The sequence below is a fragment of the Etheostoma cragini genome, chromosome 9 (genome assembly GCF_013103735.1).
Source record: "Etheostoma cragini isolate CJK2018 chromosome 9, CSU_Ecrag_1.0, whole genome shotgun sequence".
In the NCBI taxonomy this organism is placed as follows: Eukaryota; Metazoa; Chordata; class Actinopteri; order Perciformes; family Percidae; genus Etheostoma; species Etheostoma cragini.
In genome coordinates, this window is record NC_048415.1 from 12,509,200 (window position 1) to 12,533,306 (window position 24,107).

The window sequence follows — 24,107 nt, forward strand, 5'->3', positions numbered from 1 at the left end:
GCAGAAGTTAGTCAGAACCTACTACGGGTGGGAACCCATTGGCACCTCACAATTGGATTCCGTTCTGATTCAGAGGCCAACGATTTGATTCTAAAACGATGTTCGATGCATCTCAATGCAACAATGTTTTTATGTACATTTCCATGAGTGATTTTAAAATTGTTACACAGAGTTTGCTAATCACTTCCTAGACAAAGCAGCTAGACAAAGCTTAGATTTGTACATATACAGTGTTTGTCCCACACAAGTTTTAATGACATGTTTTGTCTATTGAGGTTTTTATTTTGTAGTCATTCCATGCTTAAGCCTTAAACATGCTTGAGAAAGTCACCTTCTCTCAGTAATCGTCCATGTCAGAGGCTCAGTCATGTTTAAAGGTGGAGAATTGGCTTCTTAGAACATGAAACAGGAGGTGGTCAGATGTAATGTGATAAAGTAGATGAACAGCCTTTTGTGTTTTGCTTAAATATTGTATGTATGTCTTATTAGATCTTGTGTATATACTGTATACAAAATGAACCATGTTTTTCCTTTAGGCCATTTTTGTGTGTTCTATTTTTCTGCACACTTGCCTTAACTCTACGTTGTTGTCCATTGTCCCATCCTCTTTCAGTTACTCTATTTTACTTATCAGAGTCAAGCATCGAATCGTTCTGGAGAGAATCGTGATGCATCTAAGAATCGATTATTTTTCACACCCCTAGAATTGACCATGTCAGGATGTGCACAGAGCCAGAATACAAATTCTGTTTTTAATCATTCTTTTATTTGAAACGGAAACCAAACAAGTGTTGTCTTCCAGTGGCTACTTCGGATGGAAAGCAAGTGGGTTTACTTTCCCTGAAAGAAGGCTTTCCCGAGTCACAGTTTGTTTCATCAGCAATAACAGCAAACCTTTTTCTGGACTGATTCAAAGTGAAAAAAGAAGGATAAGGACCTGTCAACTTCTGAATCTTGTCAAGAGACTAATGAAACTGAACCCTGAATGCTTACAATTTCAGTTTACATTTAATCTTTTAATACAGTGGCTTCAAGAAGGCTTTTTGAATAGGGGTGTCCCCAACTTGATTTTCTTCCTCGGGTATGTCAGCTACCATAATGTTAGCCATATAATATACTGTAATATAAAACTTTGTTTTCAAGATATTTCTCTATCTGCTTGATTTGTAATTGTTTTATTTTATTTTTATTTTATTTTTGTTATTTAGTTAAGTAAGCAGATAATGTATTTCTTTTCTTTTCTGTATATGTCAAGGAATGTTTTAATATTGTCTGATTAAATGTTGTTTTGGACCCCTGGAAGACTAGCTGGTTGTCTAGGCATCAGCTAATGGGGACCCTTATAATACATACAAATACAAATATTGTGCAGTGTAATGGAAACATCCAAAGAAACTACTGTATACATACATAAATACTAAACTCCTTCACTGCAAACCATCCACATTGTGTTGCCACTTAAAATTCACCTTGATGTATGAGGCTCTATCAAATATGCATACCCTTTCCCCCTTCCCATCTTGCTCATCAATAGCTATTGACTGGTTCTAAAATAGGAATCCAAAGTCACCCATGGTGAAATCTAACCTCTGGGTTTTGTTATTTGCGTCAACATAACGGTGAGAGTGCACTGCGACGATTGCTTGCCATTTCTCATTAAGAGCGACAGCAGAATTGGCCGGTCTTCCATAAGTGGAGATCATGAACGAGAAAAGGAGGGAAGAGAGACGCTGTGTGTGTGCGAGAACAAGGATGATAGGGAAGAAGAATGAGAGACGAGGGGGGGGGGGGGAATGAGAGTAAGAGAGTGAGATAAGAGAATCAGAGAGACAAAGCCACGATAGAAAGACAGACAAAGAGATAAAGAGAGGGAGTAAAAAGAGAGGAAAGTTAGGGGTGGCAGCACAGGAAGCTCCCTTCTCTGACTTTTCTGAGGGTTTCTTTGCCTCTCTGCCTTTGAGGCCTCGCTTGTGTCACATTAAGATCATCCATATGAGGATCTGAGAGAAGCCTTTGATGTTCTTTGTGCATACACAAACAGGAGAGTGGAGTGCTCCTTTGACAACTGCCAACTCTACGGAAATATCTTTTGTATTCATAGTCTCTGGCATGCTAGGGACAATGTTATCATCAGAGGGTGCAGCACAAACTGGTGAATAATTTAATTCACCTGTTCATATTTCATCACTGAATACATTAAATGGATTTTTTTTCCTGCAAATACTTAATCTAAAATGTTGAGGAAAATATGTCCATGCTTTGTTTGCTGGTTGTCAGGTACAGAGGCTGGACAAAACAACTCAAATGCCTAACAGTGTAGGCTTAGAAAATGTGGTGCTCTTGAACAACTTTATATGTGTAAATGGATTTTGTAACATTATTTGAGAAGGTAAAGTGTCTTGTTCCTTTAACAATTAAAATGGTTGAAAGCTATTTCCTATAGAGTTTCAACGACGGGTACATACAGTGAGTGGGGTGGCTGTGGACGACAGACTCTGAAATGTGTTAAAAACGAGAGAAGAGGAGTTTCCCTTTTTTGAACTATACATGATGTAACCCTGTCCGTGCACCAGAATCCCCAAACTTTGTATTCCTGGTCTGTTCATTTACCTGTTAAGAACCTGAATAAGCCTTAGGGCCTTTTAAAGGTGTTTTAATGTGATTTGATAATTTTTGTGTTTTGAGCATCCCTGACATAATGGGCCCATTATACTTTCATGATCAAGTACTCAAGAAATGGCTTTGTAGACTCAAAACCATCTGAAAAGATTGAAAGAAGAGAGTCAATCTCAAAAAAGAGAGAAGAAGATTGCATTACATCCCACAACTTGTTCCAGTGCTCACGGGTCAATCACCTCCTCATGCAATTGCATGTGCCTTTGTGTGATGGCTTTCTTATCAAGTTTTTTTTTTGTTTTTAAATGATTTAACCCATAAATTCCTAGCTTTATTAAGCTCACAACGAACAATTAGTTTTTGGGCTGTGTTAGAGAAGTTTTGATACGGTTTTGTGTTTTTCTCAAGGGCCCATTGTACTGTAGTTGTTGTGACTGCTTTATCTACTGTTGATAGAGTGTTGGTAGCAAAGTATCTCTTAAAATACATATGAAGTCCACCAACCCTGACCAGGGGGGTCAAATACAGCCAGAGGCTCAAACCATCTGCCCAAGATGTAACCCCCTCTGTGCAGGCTACCTGACCAACTAGAATAAGTTGCTAGTGCACTGACATGGAGAAGAACCCTCACTGGCTTCCCACCACTGAGTAATTGGGTTTGTTTGAACTGCTGGTCCCACAGCCTCAGGACGGAACCATTTTGCCTTGATGTTCCAGTGTTCTGTGAAAACGTAGTCTTAGTTTTGGGATGTTAGGCAAATAACCTAATCCTGCTGTCTATCTGGTTCCTATGTAAGGATCATGTTCTTTGATTTTTCAAGTGCATTAACACCATCCAGCCCCTCATACTGAGAGACAAGCTTGTAAGCATAGGGGTGGTCCCCTGACCACCTTGATAATGGACTACTTAACATCAAGGCTGCAGTTTGTCAAGCTGGGGAAGTGTGTTTCTGGGTTGATAGAATGCAGTACGGGGGTTCCACAGGGGATGGTTCAGGCTCCGTTTCTGTTCACTTTGTATACATCTGACTTTAAGTACAACTCGGAGTCCTGCCACATTCAGAAGTGCTCGGATGATACGGCTGTTGTGGCATGTGTGAGAAGTAGACGGGAGGAGGAGTTTAGGGGTACATGCAATAGGAACTGACGCCTCCTGAACACCACCAAGACTAAGACATGTTTTATTAGACTGTGGTGGCAAGTAGACAAGAAGAGGCGACTCAACAAACTGGTCAAAAAGGCCAGCTCAGTGCTGGGGAGAAGACTAGACTCATTAAGAACTGTGGTGGAGGGGCGTGCAGTTTGTTAAATGCACGCCATAATGGGTAATGACAACCACCCCCTCTACAACGTCCGGGATGGAAAGAGGAGCACTTACGTAGTAAGCGACTGATCTCGCTGCACTGTAGGACAGATAGGTTCTTTTCTCTGCTTCTCGTCATAGTCGTCATACTCATCCACTGACCGTTATAGAACTGGCTCAGGTCTGCCTTGCAACAGCTCTTAATTATGCTGTTAAAGTTTTAGAATGCTCGGGGACATACTTCCTTTGACATACTGTGTTCCTTTCTCCTCTCCCTTTCCATCTGTGTGCATCCATGTCCCAGAAATACTTGTTACAAACCTAGCTCTGGGGAGCGTATTCCCCAGAGCCTTTATATTTTCTGTCGCCCAGCAGTTTTCCTTGGATTAGGGAGGCACCTAAATCATGGTTGCAGCTGTTGCCGTGGTTCTGCTCTGTGCCCAGCTATGCCCTGCTTCACCTTGCTATGCTCTGTATTGCCCTGCTACGTCCTGCTACAACCTGTGACGCCCTGCAGTGCCCAGCTACAACATGAACTACTACAACTACTATTTCTAGTCATAGTTCCACCATCTTTATTGTGACTATTATTGCCACTGTTCATTACACCCCCAACCGGCATTGTCGGACTTCGCGTACCAAGAGCCTAGAGTCCGAGGTTTTTCCCTAAAAGGGAGTTTTTCCTTGCCACTGTGGCACTAAATGCTTGCTCTTGGGGGGATTACTGGAATTGTTGGGTCTTTGCAAATTATAGAATGTTTTCTAGACCTCCTCAATCTAAGTGTCTTGAGACAACTCTTGTTATGATTTGATACTATAAATAAAATGAAATTGATTTTGAGATCCTTTGTCCCTTCAGCCACCAGGCTTTTTAACACCACCCTATCGCTATTCTATCGCTGATGAACCAGCAGTATGGCCTCTGAATATTTGGCCTCTTTGGATGACTGTTAGGTGCCTCATTGCGTGTTGCTTGTATTTGTCCAGTACACATGCAAATGTAGACTTTAAAGCAGACACACACACACACCACACACCAACTCCCACATACAGACTTTGCAACCATAAAAGACAATCAACATTCACAAAACTGATGACTAGGAAATGAGGAACCACTTCTACTGGTGATGTGTGGGCCCCCAGTTGCATCACTTTAGCTTTTTCTATTTATTCCAAGAATACTGCAGCAAACATGAAAACACTTCTCAAGGGCACAAACCCCCACTGACATCCACAGCACTCTTTCAGCCCTCTCACTCTCCACCACTCCAGTTAGCCACAAGCAGATATAATGACAACTTACGAATGAGAGGCACACTGGCATTAGCCGTCCCTAGCTTGTTGGAGGCAACGCATGTGTAGTTCCCGTAACGATCCTCTGTCATGTTGGTCACTGTAAGGACTGATCTGGAGCTGAGGCTCTTGATGTCGATGCCTTGACCCTTGATAATCCTGTAAAAAGAACACAATCCCAACAAATGAAGCTTGCATTTCTCACCAATACAAAAAGTGTCAGGGGGCGGAGGAGCATGAGTCAAAGACGGTACAAATGTTTGTCATCCTTTAGTGGATCTTCAGATTGTACAGCACTTCATCACCCTCTTCAACACATCTATCTATCCCTTGGTCTGTCACGTCTGCCTTGGAGAGCTTCTTTGAAGGACTGAGAGGGGAGAGAAATGACCCAGAGATCAACCAGCTGTGTGCCACTTGACACACTGATCGCTGATCGCTGTGTTGCAGGTGCAGGAGGATTATAATAAATCTTATTCCAGTTGTGCCTGGCATCTGTGCTGTGACATTGACAAATGTTTAATTGTTTACTTTGGTGGTCGTGATGATCTTTACCAGCCTGTAGAGATTAAAATCTGTCTATAACAGCATATGCTGTGCATCCTGATTGTGACATTATTGTAGATATTAAAACTGAGTTTGTTTTCATCAGTGCGGTTCCTGTTACTGCTACAGTTTCACATCTGGCATTATAAACCATAAAATAAATCCTCCACACTGTTCCCTTCTTGGCCTTGTTGCTGCTCCCACAGCAACCTCCACAAATGTTAGCTCAACATTCACTGATAATCTCGGCGGGAATCTCGCCTCTTTGCTAGTTCATCATCAAACTAGTCAAGGCTCCCCTCTGTCATAGTGAAATAAACACCCTCCACCCATGTATACGCACACATAAACACTCACCCATTCCCATTGAAGAATGAAAGCAGTGACACATCAGGAGAAAGATTTGGTTGTCTAAACTGTTACACAACTTATGATTGAGACAAACTGGCAGCAGCGCTGCCCCAATAGTATGGCTGCAATCAACACAAAGCCAAAATTAGAAGTGACCTCACACAGTATTGGAATAGTAGAATAGGGCAATAGAGTAGTCACAGTCAGTGTTAATGTTGTACAGACGCTACACATGTTCTGTGCTTAAGTCCTCCTTCTAATGTCCTTTTTATGATGAGGAGTGAATGAAGAAATCGCCATTCAGCCATGTAAGAAGTCGCGAAAGGATTTAAGTCCTTGAATTAAGTAAAGACTAGAATCATGTCAACTTGCCTCCTTAGCAATTTGAATAAATTGAATCCACCCCATAATTACAATTAGCACAGTGTGAGTTGATGATTGAAATTGTGCTCACCAGGAGTAGTTAAATGATGGGTAATGGGGGTAATTTGGTTTTTAAATTCAAGAACTGACACTTGAATCTAGACTGATTGATGTATGTGCCGCAAATGATTTAAGCCAGTTGCCAGCAAACATTTTATCAGGATGCAAGGTGAGGACAAGGCACAAATGACTCTTGCAGGAACATTTATGTGGGCTCTTCCTGGAGGACCAATAGCCGAAAAAATAAATGCATTGTTTCTGGGGAAAAGCAAACATATTAAAACCACACTTTTCCTATCACATATTGACAATTGCAAACAAGTATGACCTAATAATTGTCGTCAGCATGGAAGACTTTAGTTCAAAGTCTAACTTTAAACATCTTTAAAAGCCCTGCAAACATCACCTTTAAAAAAATCACAATCGGCTAAGCTTAGGATAAAGCCTGACATTTGGCGCCTGATGTCAGGCTTTATCCCAGCAATGTACATCAGTTGAGCCAGACTACCAAATAAATCATTTGGAAATGTGTTTTTATTGTCAGCAAATATTTCTTAACAATATCAAATGTGGCTAAAGAACAGATTGCTTTATGACCCTTAACTTCTGAAACGCTTGAGCCATGATGAGCTACGATGTCTGCTGTGCAACAGAAACACGTCTGCGTCCAGTGGACATCTGAGTGATGCCACCAACACACTTTATCAAGACAGGTCATACAATCAAGGGGCTCACCTTTTTTCCCCTTTGTACCACTCGAATGTTGGAGAAGGCACAGCAGCTGCCTCGCACCTTAGCAGAGCTGTGCGTCCCAGACCAACTCCATGGCTTTTCATCTCATGGATAGATGGGGCAACTGGAGAAAACAGAGAGACATTGCAGGGTCAAACATATCAGTCAAAAGAAACACCTGTGTTATCACTAGCAAAAGGGCAATCCAAAACGATGATGATGCAAACCACTGATGAAGGAGGGTTGTTGAGACAAATAAAATTTGATTGACTGATTGTTGAACTCTAAAATGACAACCTCTGACATCTTGGTCAGTGCACACATTACTTTGTGTAAACTCAACACTCAGAGTCCACAGAGGCCAAGTTGGGAAGAGGGCATCCATCCCCAATGTCTGAAAAAGAAATGAATTGCACTGCATGGTGATAAATGGCTTAATGGAAGTTCAAAGACTCAATGGCGCCGGCAGGTTCTGTGAATGCAAAATGAGGCTCCTTTCATGTGCTGAAATGTGCTGTAAATCTCTTTAGCAGTGTCATGAAGGCAGCTTTACATATGGACGGTTTCTGAGGCAGCCCAGTCCTTTTGTACTTCAAATATTTACTCTGCTTAGTCTTGAAAGAAATTCAATTAATGAATTGAAATTATATAGACAGTAACATTGTGTTAAATACAGCATGGATGAAGATCGTAATGTTTCATGCAATGGCCATTGTCCAAGAAATGCTGAACTCATAACCTGTGGACAAACAAAAATGACCCTCTTAAAAAAGTAAGGACAATATTTGATTGCTGTAAGTAGCACTGTACAGAGCTCAATGCACACAGGGACTTCATGACCACTGGTATTATCATGACTGCTTGACTCACCACAGCCTGACAAATAGCAAAACTGCTCTAAACACACAATCAGATGCACAGTCTCCCTACATAAAATACAAGCACAATTACTTGTGCCCTTCATACAGATTCTGATTAAAAGCCTTTGATACGTGGTAAAAGCTCACACTTTTAGAGTCTGTCCTGCAGCTAGCAGTAAATTGCCAAACCATGTCTGAAACTATTTATATTCCTGACAATGAGCCTTTAAGAGTGACCTGTCAATCCAAACTGTAGCCTGTATCCAGTGGGGGAGCTTGGCCAAGCGCCTGCAAACCTTTTCTTTCAATTGCATTTGGAGATGTTCCTACGAGACATGATGGACTGATGCCGCTTTAGACACAACCCCAAGGTCCTAACTTACATCAAACTCCCCAAACAGCAAACAATGACCAATTATCCCAATGAATATGTCTGAATAAGATAGTTCTGATGTGAATTCCAGGTAGCCAAATGCTTCATTACAGGATATGTGTTTATTTTTGTGAGATAGACATACAGCCAAGCTGTGAAAGTCTGCATACTGTGGATAGATAAGGTGGGATGTAACAGATCTCTGCAAGGTCAAAAAGATCCATGTGAGCATTTGTAGATGTGGCGTATGATCATGTAAGAGATGCGCTCTGTGATGATGGATGCCCTTCCACCAACCTTCTTCTGCATCCTAATGAGCACCTTTGCATGAGTCATGAAGTTGATTTTCTGTCCTTGCATATTTGTGCCAATTATACAGTTATTCCCTCTCTTCTTTTGCTCGGCTGAATAATCCAAAGGACTTGAGAAAGCGAATCAAGTGATGGGTTATGCTTGGGCTTTTTCTGTTCATATATCACTGTATGAAATGCTGACGCCATGCTGGGGGGTATTAGTAGACCTTGACTGGATGTATTTGCTGGCTGCGCGTGTGTATGCTGTGGGTGTTTGTACCCTGTGTCTATGAAACATCCAAACTTAAAGTATTATACTAATTAAGTAAGTATAACACTTTTCTGACTTCAGAAACTCCAAAGATTGCTTCAGAGCTGTATGTATTTTCACCGCAACCAGCACTAATGATAACCACATCATAAAGACTATCTGCAAAAAAAGTTACAGTCCCATCAACATCTTTGCAGAAGAGCTACAACAACCTGCAGCAAAGAATGAGGGGATTACTAATGCTTGTGTTAAAGCACCATCATAGTGATTAGCATCTGACAATGTGCATTAGAGAAGAGCTCCACTATACTTACAGAAAAGAAATGGGGAAAAAGAGAGAAAATTGTGCACTATAGCCCAGAAATATATGCCAATAGCAAGTATGACAAAATCAATCCAGCATGCAGACAGACAGAGGATTAGAGAATCCTTGTAATCCTCCATTGGTGTCATTGTGCGGGGCCATTGATTATTTGAAGCCTCTGAAAGCAGCAGGGTGACTTGGCTGTTGCGCTGTACAGTTGCTAGGACAGTGGACATGGTGGCCCAGGCAGGTGTGCCAATAGTTAGAACCTCACTCATAGAGCTACTAGTCACATATTTTTATGTTAAATCAAAGAACACAAAACAACTGGTAAACTGTCTGTGTAAATTTTCTCCTTTCATGTAGCTGTTCTTCCTTTTTTGAAATTGCAGCATTGTGATGTGTTCCCTTCTATTCATTACCAACTAGATCAGTCTTTTGCCAAAAAGAACACTGTGCTTTCTTCATAAGACTCAAAGGATATCCTATTTCTGCCTAACTTGGATTACTGTCCTTTTATTAAAAAAATGTTAAAATCCTGGCAAGCTAAATTAGATTAAAACAACAAAGGAATCGAGAAATATATATTTATCTCCCCATAAAATGTGAAAAGTATAGGCCATCCCTCCCACTGGTGTAACTAAGGAATGGTATCTTTAAATATAAATCCAGAAGCCGGTACAATGATATTGATTACGTATTATCATCTATCTTAACAAGGTCACCTCTCCTACAAAAGTTCCCAAGACTATAGATTCTATGCTCCAAATGAGCAGAATGTTAAATTAACAAGAAACTTTTGCAACAAGTTGGAAAAGAAACCCCCCTCCACATCATTTTTTAAGTGGTCCAAAATGCTGCGCTTTTATATGCATATCAATAATATCAAGTCTTTCCAATTTAGATCCTGGCACTGAGATCTGTTAAGACGGATCACAGCCATAAAATCCAGTCCAATCCAATAATTCCAATTTCAACATGCTGGCACGTCCTATATCATCATATATTGTGCAATTCACCAACAGGATTTGGAGAGTAATGCAAAGTAGTGCACTAAAAATCATAAAGGCCCAATAATCCAGGTAATTTAGTGTCTTGAGCACTGGAGATCTGTGGTGGTGCTTTAAATCATGCCTGGAGTCACGGTGACTCCACCAGATGAGGGTGAGGGTTTGGGTCCAGGAATAGCACGGGCATGGCAGAAAATGGGAGCTGTAAGGCCCTGCCGGGTGACAAATGGACAGTTGTGGATCGATCATAAACAGACTTTCATTTCATCTGCATTATGCGGAGCTTGTCATCCAAACAAAGACGATGTCTCCAATTGTACATCTCTGTAATGTGCATTAACACAAGCATATTAATGGGTAACCTTCTCTTCTAATATTAATGAACACGGTTTGTTCAGAGCATTGCACCTTAATGTACAAGGCTTCACTGAGTCGCTTGCCTTAAGTAAATCTCACGTGACTATTAATGATTAATTGGTGTGCTTTAAGACCGAATATGATTTATTTAGCTACAAACTATTGTTTGCCAAGATAACCCAGAGAACGCAAGCTTTTTAATTAAAAGATCAATTAATAACCCTACCTCTTCAGCCAGATTTGAAAATGAGTTTTCATTGCAATTAAGAAATGGACTCATCAGTGCATGACTTATCAGCTTACACACAGAGACACTGTTCCCCATTGCCATCTGCGGGCTTCATTGTCCTGTTTTTTTTTGTTGGTCAGGAGTGGTTCTGCTGCCAAGATTTATTAATTAATTAAGATTTCTATTCAGAGCAGCTAGGGAACATTGTGTTCCTTCTTTTTATACAATGAAAGGCATATAAATAACAGACTTAATGCACAGGACTGTGTGGGTTGACAAGCCCAGGGATCTATTGTCTGTGTTAAACACTAAATGGTTCAAGGTACACAAATTTCCCCCTATCGTACTAAATTCATGTATGACATGGTGGGGTTGCTCTATGAGTACCACCCACATTAATACAACAGGAGCGTTCAGTAAGTCACCCCCAGCTGTGTAAACACACAAAACAGTCATGCAATAGACAGGTTAATGCAAACCTGCCCCAATGTTAAAGACATTTGTCTTTTGTCAAAGTAATGTTATTTTTTTTTCAGTCAACAACAAATAAACGCAGACCAAGCTAAAAGATGAAGTTGCTGTGGGTCAATGGGTTTTTAACAGTACCAGCAAGACCATTTCCTTTCTGCAGAAGATCAAGATTCCGCTCACATATGCAGCAGGGAATCCAAATAGCAATCAAGACGAGAGCTTTGGAGAGATGTAGAGAGATGGATTTACATCCAAACAGCTCGAGGGTACTGGCTTTAACTCTACTTAGGATTGGATCAGTATCCAATTCTAGGAAGTCTTCTCTTTTGAATTGTAAGCCACAGTATTTCAATGGATACTGCAAATTGTCGACAAATGCTCAACTGAGACTCCTGATGCCTTAAAATACTCCCAATAAGTGATTTCATTGAAATGTGGAATGAACATTTATTCTACCTTTCATCCACTAGTGCAATCCACCCCTGCATTGAAGCCAATCTGGACACACACTCACCTGCACACATAGTATGTAGGGAATACAAATGGAAATGATGTGTACAGCAATGCAAATGTTATATTGTATAATGATTATAAATAAGAAATGCTACTACTGCAAACATGCTCACACTCCACTAATAGTTGTTTACTTTCTTGTCATGACTTGACATTGTAATATTGGGGGGTCATGAAGATGTGTCTCCTAACCATAAGTAAACAAGTTTAGCCTCTTATTTATCAGAGATGGTCATGACACTCCTGAACAACTCTGTCAGGGGAGTGAGAGTGGCATGTTGTGGGTGTTTCTAAATGGGTAGGGCTTGAATTCCAAACAGGCCCAGATGATGGGAGCTTTAGAGGGAAAGGCAGGGTTAGAGTAAACAAAAGACAAGGTGATGTAAAGAATTTGAAGTATTCACAGTATGTCCCTGCATTTCAATTATGCCCAGAAATCTATCAATACTGTGGCTGGACGCACTTCTAACGTGCCTGCTCATAATTCATTAAAAATGATCACAGTTTTGTTGGCCAATTACTGTGAGCAGGAACAATAGTGAGGTGCTCTTCTTTTTATAAATACAGCCATGGGGAATATGTGAGCAGAATTCACAGCTGCAGGGTACTGGAGGAGGAAGGAGGCGTACAAATGGCTGGCAAAGTCTGAAGCTTACAGGGCACAGCTTCACTCTGCAAAGCAAGTGAAAACTTGCCATGAGGAAAACAAGTGATGTTGAAGAGGGAGAGGCGCCTGCACTGGTTTAAACTTGAACTCTACATAGAGATAAGAAGGGACAAGATCATACGGACTATCCTAGCAAACAGTGAGAAAAAACTAAATCGCAAAGTTGAATCTAGTGTGACTGAGCTACCCAATTAAACCCCCAGATTTGTGCTAAAGACCATGCCATTAGCATTCCGCTCTAACTTTGTCGGAAATACAAAACCACTGGCTTCATATAAAAAAAATTGGTTACATAACCACTGGGTTCATATAAATAAAAAAAATTGCATCAACATAAAATTTAAAGAGAGACCCATATCCCAAAAGCCAAGGTCTACTCCACATCAATAATTGAAACATTTGTGGTGCTAACATGGCAGCAATTGATCTACTCTGGTCTTCTTTACATTTATTTCCTGCAAATTGACTTGTAGCACTCCTCTTGATTATGGCATGAACGAGAGATGGAGAGATGATCAGGGCATCTGGCATGGCTTGAAATAGCTTCAGTTGAAGCATGGGAAACAGTGACGAGCAAATACAATGTAGCAGAACAAGACAGTTGGTTGTCTGTGTGCTTTCCACGTGTGACTAAAGTTTGTGCAAACTGTCAAATCCCATGTTGCAACATGATGCTCCAACTCTGTAGAGTCACTCTTCCGATGAGGAATGAGAGCAGACAGCTCTCAGTGTCTACACTACCAAGGAAGGTCAGGCACCTTTGATTTCTCAGCTTGAAAAAAAAACAGTTTTTTTGTATTGTTTTATTGGTATGTAGTTAGTAATGGACGCCTTCTTTCTACAACAAGGTGGGTTCATTAATTAATCAAACACTGGCTTTTAATCTCAGGCAGAGGTTTCCCACCATTGTTTCCTTCTCATTCATCCCTTCCACGCAGCCACCTAGATGTGATATTTATGCTTTTGAGTCACACTGTGCTTTGAGATTTTCAGCCAATAACAGAACCCACCTGCAGGGAAGATGAATATGTAAATTTGGAAAGTAGGCCAGAGATCAGATTTCATTAAGTAAAATCACTGCCAAAACGTCCTTTCACCAAGCAGGGCTGTTCAGCGAATCTGATTCAAGCATTACCCTCTGGATGACTGACATCATTCAGGTTGATAAAAGTATTCAGTTGTCATTCATTCATCCCTGGAAGTGTAAAGACAAGAAACAAAGGCAAGCCAAGTCATTTAATTAATGCTGTCTGTTCAATGTAGTCTTTTGAGTCTTAGAGAAATTCAAACAGAGGTTACTGGACTTAACATTGGAAGAAGATGCACAATGACAATGCCTCAAACCTTCTGCCTCTAACTCGTCGTATCATAGCAAGCCAAATGGCAGGCTTAGTGTTATGGACGCCCTGGTATTAATAAAACTCCAAACATGCTCAAGCTTAATTTTGTTTTCATTACTCTGGTTTGCTTATTTTAATTAGTGGCTTTAATCTGCAATTAGCCAAAAGGTCAAATATACGCTTAGCTTAAAAAAGGAATTGTTTTGAAAGCAGAGAGAAATTGTTCGGACATGTATTTAATGAGACTGTTAACCCGTGAAATGTCAGTGTCACTCACTGCTATGCTGTCTTTTTAGAACGATAAAAGGGAAATAGCACAGGCATTACTGATGGATGTTTATGACTTAATTTAATTGAACTGCTAGTAACAAGATGGATATTCTGAGAGGATCAATGCTGATGCTCTGATGGGGTCAACGTACACCATCATAGCCTTTTACATAATTTAACAATGACATCCAATGAAACCCGAATATTTGTATGAAAGTAGTCTTATTTTCTGTCATCGGTCTGTGTGGTTACTTAAAATCTTTTAGATGGCATATTGACTGAGAAGGTAGAAAAACTGACACCTGCAGAATCTCCCAGGAGAACCGTTACGAAGTTCAGTGGCTGATTTTGTAAAACAGCTGCATAAACATTTTCCCATACAGCGTAACATTTTTCAATAACGTTCACTTCTTGATTCTTGCTATGTAATTATCCTCTCTTGTTTGAGTTTCTCTGTCACCTAGCGTCTTTATTTTAACTCAGTATTTGGCATGCTGAGCCCTCATCAATGCCCCACACTCCTGGGCACCTGGTGAATATAGCTTGATGTGTGACAGTAAAGCATGAATGATACAGTGGATTGGGACATGGTCCAAATGCTTCACTTTTTCTTTCACAGAGGGAGAATTGCACTGGGGTGGAGAGGAGGCAGAGAAGAGTGGCCACCAGCTGGCTCAGGCTCTGCCTGCAGTGGCCATATGAGCCGCTCCAATGGACAACTTTAATGCATTTATCCTACACGTTTTCTTTGTAAATGAGCACGTCATAAAGCCACATGTAGGAGGGACAAGGCAGCTTTCATGAAAAAGACTTAGAATAAAAAAGAAATACTCAAATACAAATTAAATACAAAATTGTTTTGAGAGCTTAAACACTGACTATATAAAACTACATGACATACGGCACTGAAGTTGAGACTTTTCAAACAGCTACCTCTTGCACAGGCTGCTAAGTTAATTACTGCTGACAGATTTTGAATGAAGACCTGTCAGAAAGGCATGGTATATGTCAGAACTTTAACAAAAAGCAATTTCATGTCCACTGGAGCTACCTTTCAACTAGGGCCGGGAAATATATCGATGTTATATCGATTTTGCGATATGACACTAGATATCGCCTTAGATTTGGGATATATCGTAATATGGTAAGTATTGTCTTTACCTGGTTTTACAGGCTGCAATAGAGTAAAGTGATGTAATTTTTGGAACTTACCAGACTGTTCTATTATTTACCTTTACCCACTAAGTCATTAAATCATTTCTGGAGAATATTTATCAAAAATCTCATCGTGTAAATAACATTTTGTAAAAGCACCAATAGTCAACCATGCAATACTGTTGCAATATCGACATCGAAGTGTTTGGTCAAGAAAATTGTGATATTTGATTTTCTCTATATCGCCCAGCCCTCCTTTCAACTGTCTGACTGGTTAAACATGTACAGAATCACCATATTCAATGTTAAGAAGTTACATGTTACTTCATGGATATTCCTATTTCTCCTACCCCTCTGGTTCTTAGAATCCTTGTATAACCCAGTGAGTTATTTTACAAAAATGATCAAATAACTTGAAACAGATTGTTTTATTTAGTTCCTGAAAAGAAACACTTTGGAGATAATGGTTTTAAATGGACATTGGCCCTTAAAGTGTCACTTCAGTGTATTGACTCAGGATCCTGCTTCTGCTTTGCATAAAGGTTATTGCAAATAATGTGAGTATATAATATATTATAATCCATAGCATTTTCAAGAAAGGCCTGTGATTTTGTGGCAATTCGACTGGGTGAGATACAAAACCTCAATTTTTCTGTCCAAAAGGCAGAAATAATGCGAGAGTTTATAGCCTATGCAGTGTGCCTCCTTTGACATAAGAGACATTTTTTGGTAACTGAAACCGTGCTAGACCTAAAGGATTATGTAAATATTATATTAAACATACAGTACACCATAAACAGTTCGTAGGCCAATTTATTACATACCATTGAAAATTATTGAAGGGCCCTACAAAAGATATTCAGAGAATTCTCCTCACTAATAAAGAATGAGTAACTTGGCCGATGAAGGGAACAGCTTTGTAGCTCTGTCAGCTTTAGATAACTCTGGGCAGCGGGCAAATACTGTCTTACACTTGACCAACTAAGTATACTCCTACCCATAGTATCGCTCCAGTGCTCAAGCTGTGGTGACTTTGCTTGACAGCAAAGGAAAGTCTTCCTCATCAATTCACTCAGTTTGGATACTAAACCCACATAACCCTGCTGCCTCGCTTTAAAATACGGCCTCTGCCTATGACATGCCTTATCAATCATAGCGAATATCTCTTTTGTTCTGTAGCATAAAGACACTCCCTGCTATCAAAGCACTTTTTATCCTTGAACCCATGTCTCAGTAGAGCTATAAATAACTGGCTTCTAAAAGTCTACTACTCAGACCCAGCTAATTAGAGCAAGGCATTACACAGAAATAATGGCCACAAGACTTGGTTTTATAACAAAGCCAGAATGCAAGCTGTGTTAACTCAGAGAGGTGGAAGTACAGTAAAAACATTATTGGATTTAAAGTCGTTGTGAAAAAAAGGTTTTAAATCGTAAATACTGTGAATTAAATAATTGCATGATAATGCATTATAATGCATGATAAGCTTTCCAGATATGACTCAATAACTGGGCCAGGATGAGTGTCTAATTCTTGCACTCATCCTCTCCCTCCTGTCTCTGCCTAATACGCTTTGCCAAAAGTGAGATTTAGTACAGGGCATCTATGCTGAAACCTCCATGAATAACAGTAAAGTAAAGGAGCACTTTTAAAAGGAGAGGGAATGGCAATAATTGTCAAGCACCCATTTCCTGCTCATACTTACGAGTAGTGATTTCCATGTGACCACGACAGCTAAAGCCCAGTATCATTCATTAATGCCCTGGCTCCTTATTACTGTCTCCTCACTCTTTTGAAAGACTCATTACCTGCATAATGGAATGGTGCTTAGAACAGTCAGACCTTTCCTTAGTGTGAATAAATCACCTACATGCACAGACAAAAAGGGAATTCTCACATTAAATATTAAGAAACTTCAAGCTCCAGCTTTCTACTTCTTCAAACTTCAAGATGGTGTACTTTCTTGAAGTGCAGCATCAGGGACATGACGCTGGTATCGCGGAAGACTGCCCCGGTGTCTTCCATGTGTCTGCAAGGCCAATGTGGGAAAATAGGGAAGCAAGGAAGAAGAAAGAGATATACTTACAGTTGACTGTGACTTTTACTGCTTTGGTGTCAGGAGAGGCGATGTCATTTAAAGCGCTGCATTCGTAGTCTCCAGCCTGGTCCCTTGTGATGCCGGTGATGTTAAGATATTCGCCGCTGTCATACTTCCTGGCTGTAAATAGAAAATGGAGGCAAAGTACTTACACTGTGTCTACAATACACACACACACACACACACACACACACCGCTGGCCTATGGTTAGTGTGTGGAAAGCCTTCATTTAGAATAAAAAGATAGTAAGTTTAAACCTGAATAGAAGACGCAATGTGATTAGACATTTTACTGATCTCCTGATTACATTCCTTTCACTCTAAAACAGCAGATGATTAGCAGTGCATTGATCCATAAGTATTGATATGGTGGCAGGAAATTAAATAATGGTGTATCCACTTATCATTTGCTCTACTCCACACCATGCAGTTCCAGCTGCTTCCTGGAAGACGGACAGATTCGATGGCTCAATGCACATGTCAGTGCTTTAAAGTTAGCTAATGGTGCCAAAGGCAGTAGCAGCAAAGCACCATGACTGACATATTTGTATGGGGCGTACTGCACCTAAAAAGCAAAGAGAGACTGCAGTCCCACAGAAACAATGTCCACTACAATCAACAAAGAAACTGTACTGTACTTAAAACAGTATTTTAATTTTTTTTTATCTTAATGTATGCTGGTAACAGCTGAACGTATGATAGTTGGAAAAAGTAATAATGAGATACAGTATGGTGTCAAGTATTAGGGAGAATTATGGATGGATGGATGGATGGATGGATGGATGGATGGATTCTCACACAACCACAATTAACTTCCAACGCAGTAGTGCTCAGTGTGAAAACCTATTTACATCCAACCTTTCAGGGTTGTTATAGTGGTTTGGTAAGGAAGATGTGTGGATGCGCTTGGAAAGCATGAGGATCAGACCAAGTGCACAATCAAGCAAAACTGGGCTCAATATACTGTTCAGAAAGTATCAGAGACCCTACACTGACTCAGCAATTTCTCATAAAAGAAAGGCCAGAATCACGACAACCCATGCTTCAGGAGAGGGAATACTACCATTCTGTGCTGCCAATCGTCCCTGCAAGTGAGCTGAATTCTTATATATTGCCACTTCCCTATTCTGCAACAATGGCGGCTTTTTGATCTATAGTACTAGCTATTCTGTCAAAAAACTTGAAACTGAAGGCATTGTCGATAATGAGCTTTCCTGTCTCTTCTCACACAACAATGGAGTCCAAGAGTCTTGGCAAAGATACTGGTGGCTACACAAACAACAGCAAAGGAAAGAAAAATGTTGATAAACAAGCACCGGATGTCTCTGAAAAACAGAACCGTTAATATGCCAAGAGAGCGCAGGGGCGGAGAAATAACACAAAGGGCTCTATTTTTGTGGCGGTGCATGGCTCATGGCTGGGCTGTGCACCAGTGAAGAAGTTTCATCTTCTTTTTTTGTACTTAATCCCATTGATGGGGGTAGGGGCTGTGTACATAAAGTGTCAGTATAGCAATGAGTAAAAGTTTGACGTAAAAAATAAGAGGGACTCATGCAGACTTGGTTACCATGGTGCATTCACTGTCACTCTCTACCTTGTATCTTTTGATTTTAACATTCAGCCACTTTTTTTTTTGTTATGCCACAGTTATTTTGTATGCATTTATTTGATATTCTAATATGTTTGTTTGTTTATGTATGCACCTTTCACAAAGGCAAATTCCACGAGAGTGTACTTAGTGTGGACGTAAAACCAATTCTGATTCTGATGTTATTGTCAAAATCAGCTGCAAAGTCTAGGATATCTACAGGAGAACAGGCATCAGCTATCGCGTGTTGTACTTGACCGTACTTAATGGATTGGCACTAAATCTAATCCAAAACTAAATGATTACATCACAATTAAATTCAACTTAAACAATTTGGTTGGTGTGAATTGTTCTTCCTGTAGCTTCAGTGCAAGTCGGTGTCCGTGCGGTAGCCCTGCAGAGACCTATAGCCTCAGTTATAAACCTAAAATTAAAGCTATGGCAGACGCAGAGTGACAGGATTTGATCTGTTTCACTGAATAAGTAGGTCTCCTGCTATGCGCTACAGCCAAAGCCTGAACTTGTACTCCTGATAAAAGACATCACATCCTCCCAGAAACTGGAGAATATACAGAAATGCATGATCTTACTGTCTAGCTATTGTTCTCGCAACAATGCTACTTAGCAAATAATACTGTTAAAATATAATGAAATCGCATTCGTCAATTGTGTTTGTTATAAGGAAATCTCTTCTTGGTAACTAGAACTGAATCAATTTTTTGGTTAATTATAAGAGATCGATACAGTATTGATAAATTCAAATGAAATAGTTTTTTTTATTATTTAACTGTTGATTTTTGATCTAATCTCAGCACCAAATGCTGTCCACATTTAACCTACTGTAATAAAAAGGCTTTAGAATGGCACAGAGCGAGTGGTATCTGCAACAGATACTGTTACTTCACCTACTGATTCCCTAAAACATCTAACTGTGTAGCTGTGCTTTGTACCTGTAGCCACACAAATACCATATTTCATTCTCCTTGCCATGTGTATCTATAGCATGAGCCACTTATTATGTGTGTAATAATGCTCCAGTGATTAATAGAAAGATAGCCAGATGTGCACTTGTACAGTAGCTGGTATGTGTGTCAGAGGAACACTACGTCCACCGTACATGACAAAGCAAAAGAGCAGATGTATTCATTTTAATGAATGTCTACATATCCCAAACACAGCTTTTATGGATTTTTGTGAACCATTAGTGGTTCCAACGTGTCTACCTTGTTTATTGCATAAAATGATCGATGCTACAAATCAAGGAACCTAAACAGACAGCAGGGTTATGTTTGTTGCGTTTGTCTTTTATTGTGAAGCACTTTGTGAAGTCTGCTTGAGACGGCTGCTTAACAAATGTGTTTCATTTGCGCAGTTATGGATTATGAATGATCTGCAGACTTTAACAGGATTTTGTGTTTCAGTGCCCTGTGCATACTCCCCCCTCCCTTAAACGGGTAGTGTCTGTAACATGGTTGACCTATACACTGCTCCTAATCCAAAGCGCCAATGTATTTCACTGTAATGGGGAATTGTGTTACGCACGATGTGGAAATCCACTGTGTGCACTTGTGTCTTTTACTAGGGCAATGAAATCAAAAGCAGTGACCCATGAGTCCAAGTATGCCTGATGCTTCCTACGCCACTTATCAAATGGCTGAATCAAATGCAGTGGTTTCCACAGGAAAACACAGAAACGTCTTTGTCACATCCTGGAAATAGGAATTATTTGCCACTGGGGGGATAGTTGGTGGCATAGGGCAGGTTGGAACAAAACAATGACCATTAAATGCAAATGAAACACATATATGAAACATACCAGTCATGTTCTATGAGACTGGGTGTTGCATGGTACGATTAGCAAGAAGAGAACAGAGACAGGCTTTCTTTCCTTCTGTCTGTGTGTTGCACAGCCCATCGGTCTACAAATATTGTCATCGCCAACAGAAGCTTGGATAACATTGACAACAATTTTGAAAGGCATCCATATTATTTCTAAGCCTCTATTTTTGCACTCAGTTTAACCTGAAATCAGGGAGGTGATTCCACCTGCTCAGAGGATTTGTAAGTGCAATCTCCCTGGCTTTAGTTGACAGAAGTACACACATAATCACAATCTTTCTGATGTTGAGATGGGCACTTCACTTTGATGTAAATGATACACATGCAGTAGTACAGATTAAAATTACCATTAGCTACCAATGTTCATGCCGTCAAGACAGAGTCTGCACTGGGTTAAAAATTTTTATCTACACCAGCTTGAAGGATGTTTATGGTCCTTTTCTTTCAGTTCATTGAATATCTCTAGTCTATAGACAATGTTTTGTAAAGGAGTGCAGACAATAGGGCTGGGTAATATATTGATATTATATTGATATCCCGGCATGAAACCAGACATCCTCTTAGATTTGGGATATCGTGATATCGTAATATCCTAATATGGCATGAGTTTGGTCTTTTCCTAGTTTTAAAGGCTGCATTACAGTAAAGTTATGTCATTCTGTAAACTTACCAGACTGTTCTAGCTGTTCTATTATTTGCTGTTACCCACTTAGTCAATATATCCACATTATCAATGCTTATTCATCTAAAACAGTAAAAAAGTCATTGTGAAAATATGTTGTCAAAGCACCAATTGTCAACCCTACAATATCATCGTAATATCAACATTGAGGTAATTGGTCAAGAACATTTTTATTTTAATCTTCTGAAGTCTGAACTTTTATTTAAATGGCAAAACCCCCCAAACATTGTTGTTTTTGCTAGCAAAACACCACTTCCCTCTACTGCACATATCTTTTCATCTGACATTGATTTAATTAGGTCTGAAGTAGGGCGCATGATTATGGCCAAAATGATAATCACGATTATTTTGATCAATATTGTGATCACAGTTAATTATCTCGATTATTTGTTGATTTCAACCAAAACAAATTTTATTGTCACATAGGCCATTTATAACTGCTTTCACATCCATATTATAATACATTCTTCTTATGTTGAAGTTGTATGTTGTATAGACATACAGCTGCAAAACATTTAAATGAAAATAAGCTATCTGAAATAAATAGCGTAGGATTCTTTCTTTTTTTATGTATCTCGGAGAAAGCTCCTTCACTTGTTTTCAACAATAACTAATAGGCACAACAGGCTCCGTCTCACACACTATACTCTACAAACTGAAGTTAGTTGCATTCAACAACTTCTTGTGTGTTTTTCGCCGTGGCGGCCACAATAGCAGAGTTTTCAGTGGAAACACTGGTACAAATGCAGGTTTGCCTCTCATGCTTAACAATATACAGCTGTGTTAATATTAATTAAAACTGTAGACAAATGTCAGAAGTGTGTGCCACTGTATGGCAGGGCTGCACGGAGAGTAAGAGGAGAGAGAGTAAGAGGAGAGATCTAACACAAGCACGGCTTTACAGAAGAAATGGGTCAACGCAAAATTAATCCATATTGATATAAACAACATTGCAGTGGATGCGAGGACATTAGGTGCACCGGTGCGTCCTAGAGGAAAAATATTACTCGCGCCCTAGAGCCCTGTGAGCTAACAGACACTAACTAGCACTGGTCACTGCTGTTATCTGAAAAACAACCAAGACGGGACAAAATGTTTCGTTTACTAATAAACTTGTAATCCTTGAGACCGACGTATAACTGACTGCTGTCTGTTGGATAGCTGGATATCTGGTGGAATTTTCCGCACGTTACTCTGTCCTCTGTGACTGTCTACATCTAGAAACTAAGCTGCACGGTGGATGGAACAACTCTGACTGGCTCATGATCCGACAGTGGTTTACAGAGCGTTGGATTGGCTTAGCAAAAAAAAAAACGAGTGTTCTATGAACGGAATGACGCGTTCAAAAAAACTAAAACGGTTGATCACGCAAATTTTCTCGTGGGAAGTCAAAATTGTGATCGTGATTAAAATTGATTTAATTGTGCAGCCTTAGTCTGAAGTTGTGTTCTTCAAGGCAGTTGGTCTGATGCCGCCTGTCCAGTTGTATGGCACCATACAGCAGCCCCCTGTGGCTTTAAGTCTTTGAGTCCAAGAAATCAAGCCATTTTAAATAAAGTCGGAGACCTAATTACTAAAATGATTAATTGAATTTCCTTTCAAAACATTTTTGTTTTTGTGAGAGCAAGACATAAAATATGTATTCTAAAGACATTTCAAAGTGAGAAAACATCTGAATGCCAACTCACTCTCAAGAATCAATAGAGAAAAATTAAAGTGAGTGCTCAAACGCTACTAAGTGTAGCTTTCATAACAGTGGGTACAAAATGGGTCTCCTGTGCATGGTTGACCATATGATATGAAACAGCATCTCTAGCTGACTCTTTGGTGCCTCCAGCTAACTGGCTTGAAAATTAGAACCCAGCATTTGATTCAAAATAAATACAACTGACAAAGTGAGTTCTGTATCACTGAACATTGAGGATGCAGAACAGATAAAAGATAGACTGAAGACTTGGGCAATGAGAATGAATGGGGATCATTCACAGCAGGAATGATGCATAATGGGAGTCTATATCCAGTTAAAACAGCAGGACAATGTAATTGCCTGTGCTTGAATTATGATAATTGACTAAAAAGGATTCAAACAAAACATATTTTAACATGGAATATTTTATTTCAGACACAGCAGGTAAAGCAGAGGGGGATTTATGAAAATAATGATGGCTCAATTTTTTTGAGGTGTCCCAGTAAGCCAAGCCAGTAAGCCTGCATGCACAACACCAGTGCCTTAAAATTGGCATTTCTAAATAGATTGCAACAATTATTAATGTCATCAGTCCTTCCTGTAGTGTTCCTGATAGTCAGAAATTTCAGGAATATCTGATATATCAGATTAAAAAAATGCAGTAATATCTGCTTGCACAATTCAAACAAGGCTCAATGTAATTGGCACATCCATGAGGAACAGGTGTGAGTGATAATGAAACCCACATTCAACAGTGGCCTACCCTTTAGTGATATCCACAGGTGGAATGTAGACTCCTAATTAAACTGATGGCGCTAGATATTACAGCGTGCAAGG

General features: G+C 39.8%; 1 protein-coding gene across 3 annotated transcripts in view; it reads right to left on the bottom strand.

The window, feature by feature from the left end:
* The window catches only part of negr1 (neuronal growth regulator 1), a 148,871-nt gene that overhangs the window by 37,485 nt on the left and 87,279 nt on the right, over window positions 1-24,107 (bottom strand). For all 3 annotated transcript variants that reach the window (XR_004657845.1, XM_034881008.1, XM_034881009.1), the window contains exons 4-6: window positions 17,464-17,595; window positions 7,268-7,388; window positions 5,223-5,371 (exon numbers count right to left, since the gene is read on the bottom strand). Coding sequence is in view for 2 of the 3 variants with exons in the window: in XM_034881008.1 (XP_034736899.1) it covers window positions 5,223-5,371; window positions 7,268-7,388; window positions 17,464-17,595 (402 nt within the window). In the remaining variant the exon portion in view is untranslated. The remainder of the gene's footprint in view (window positions 1-5,222; window positions 5,372-7,267; window positions 7,389-17,463; window positions 17,596-24,107) is intronic.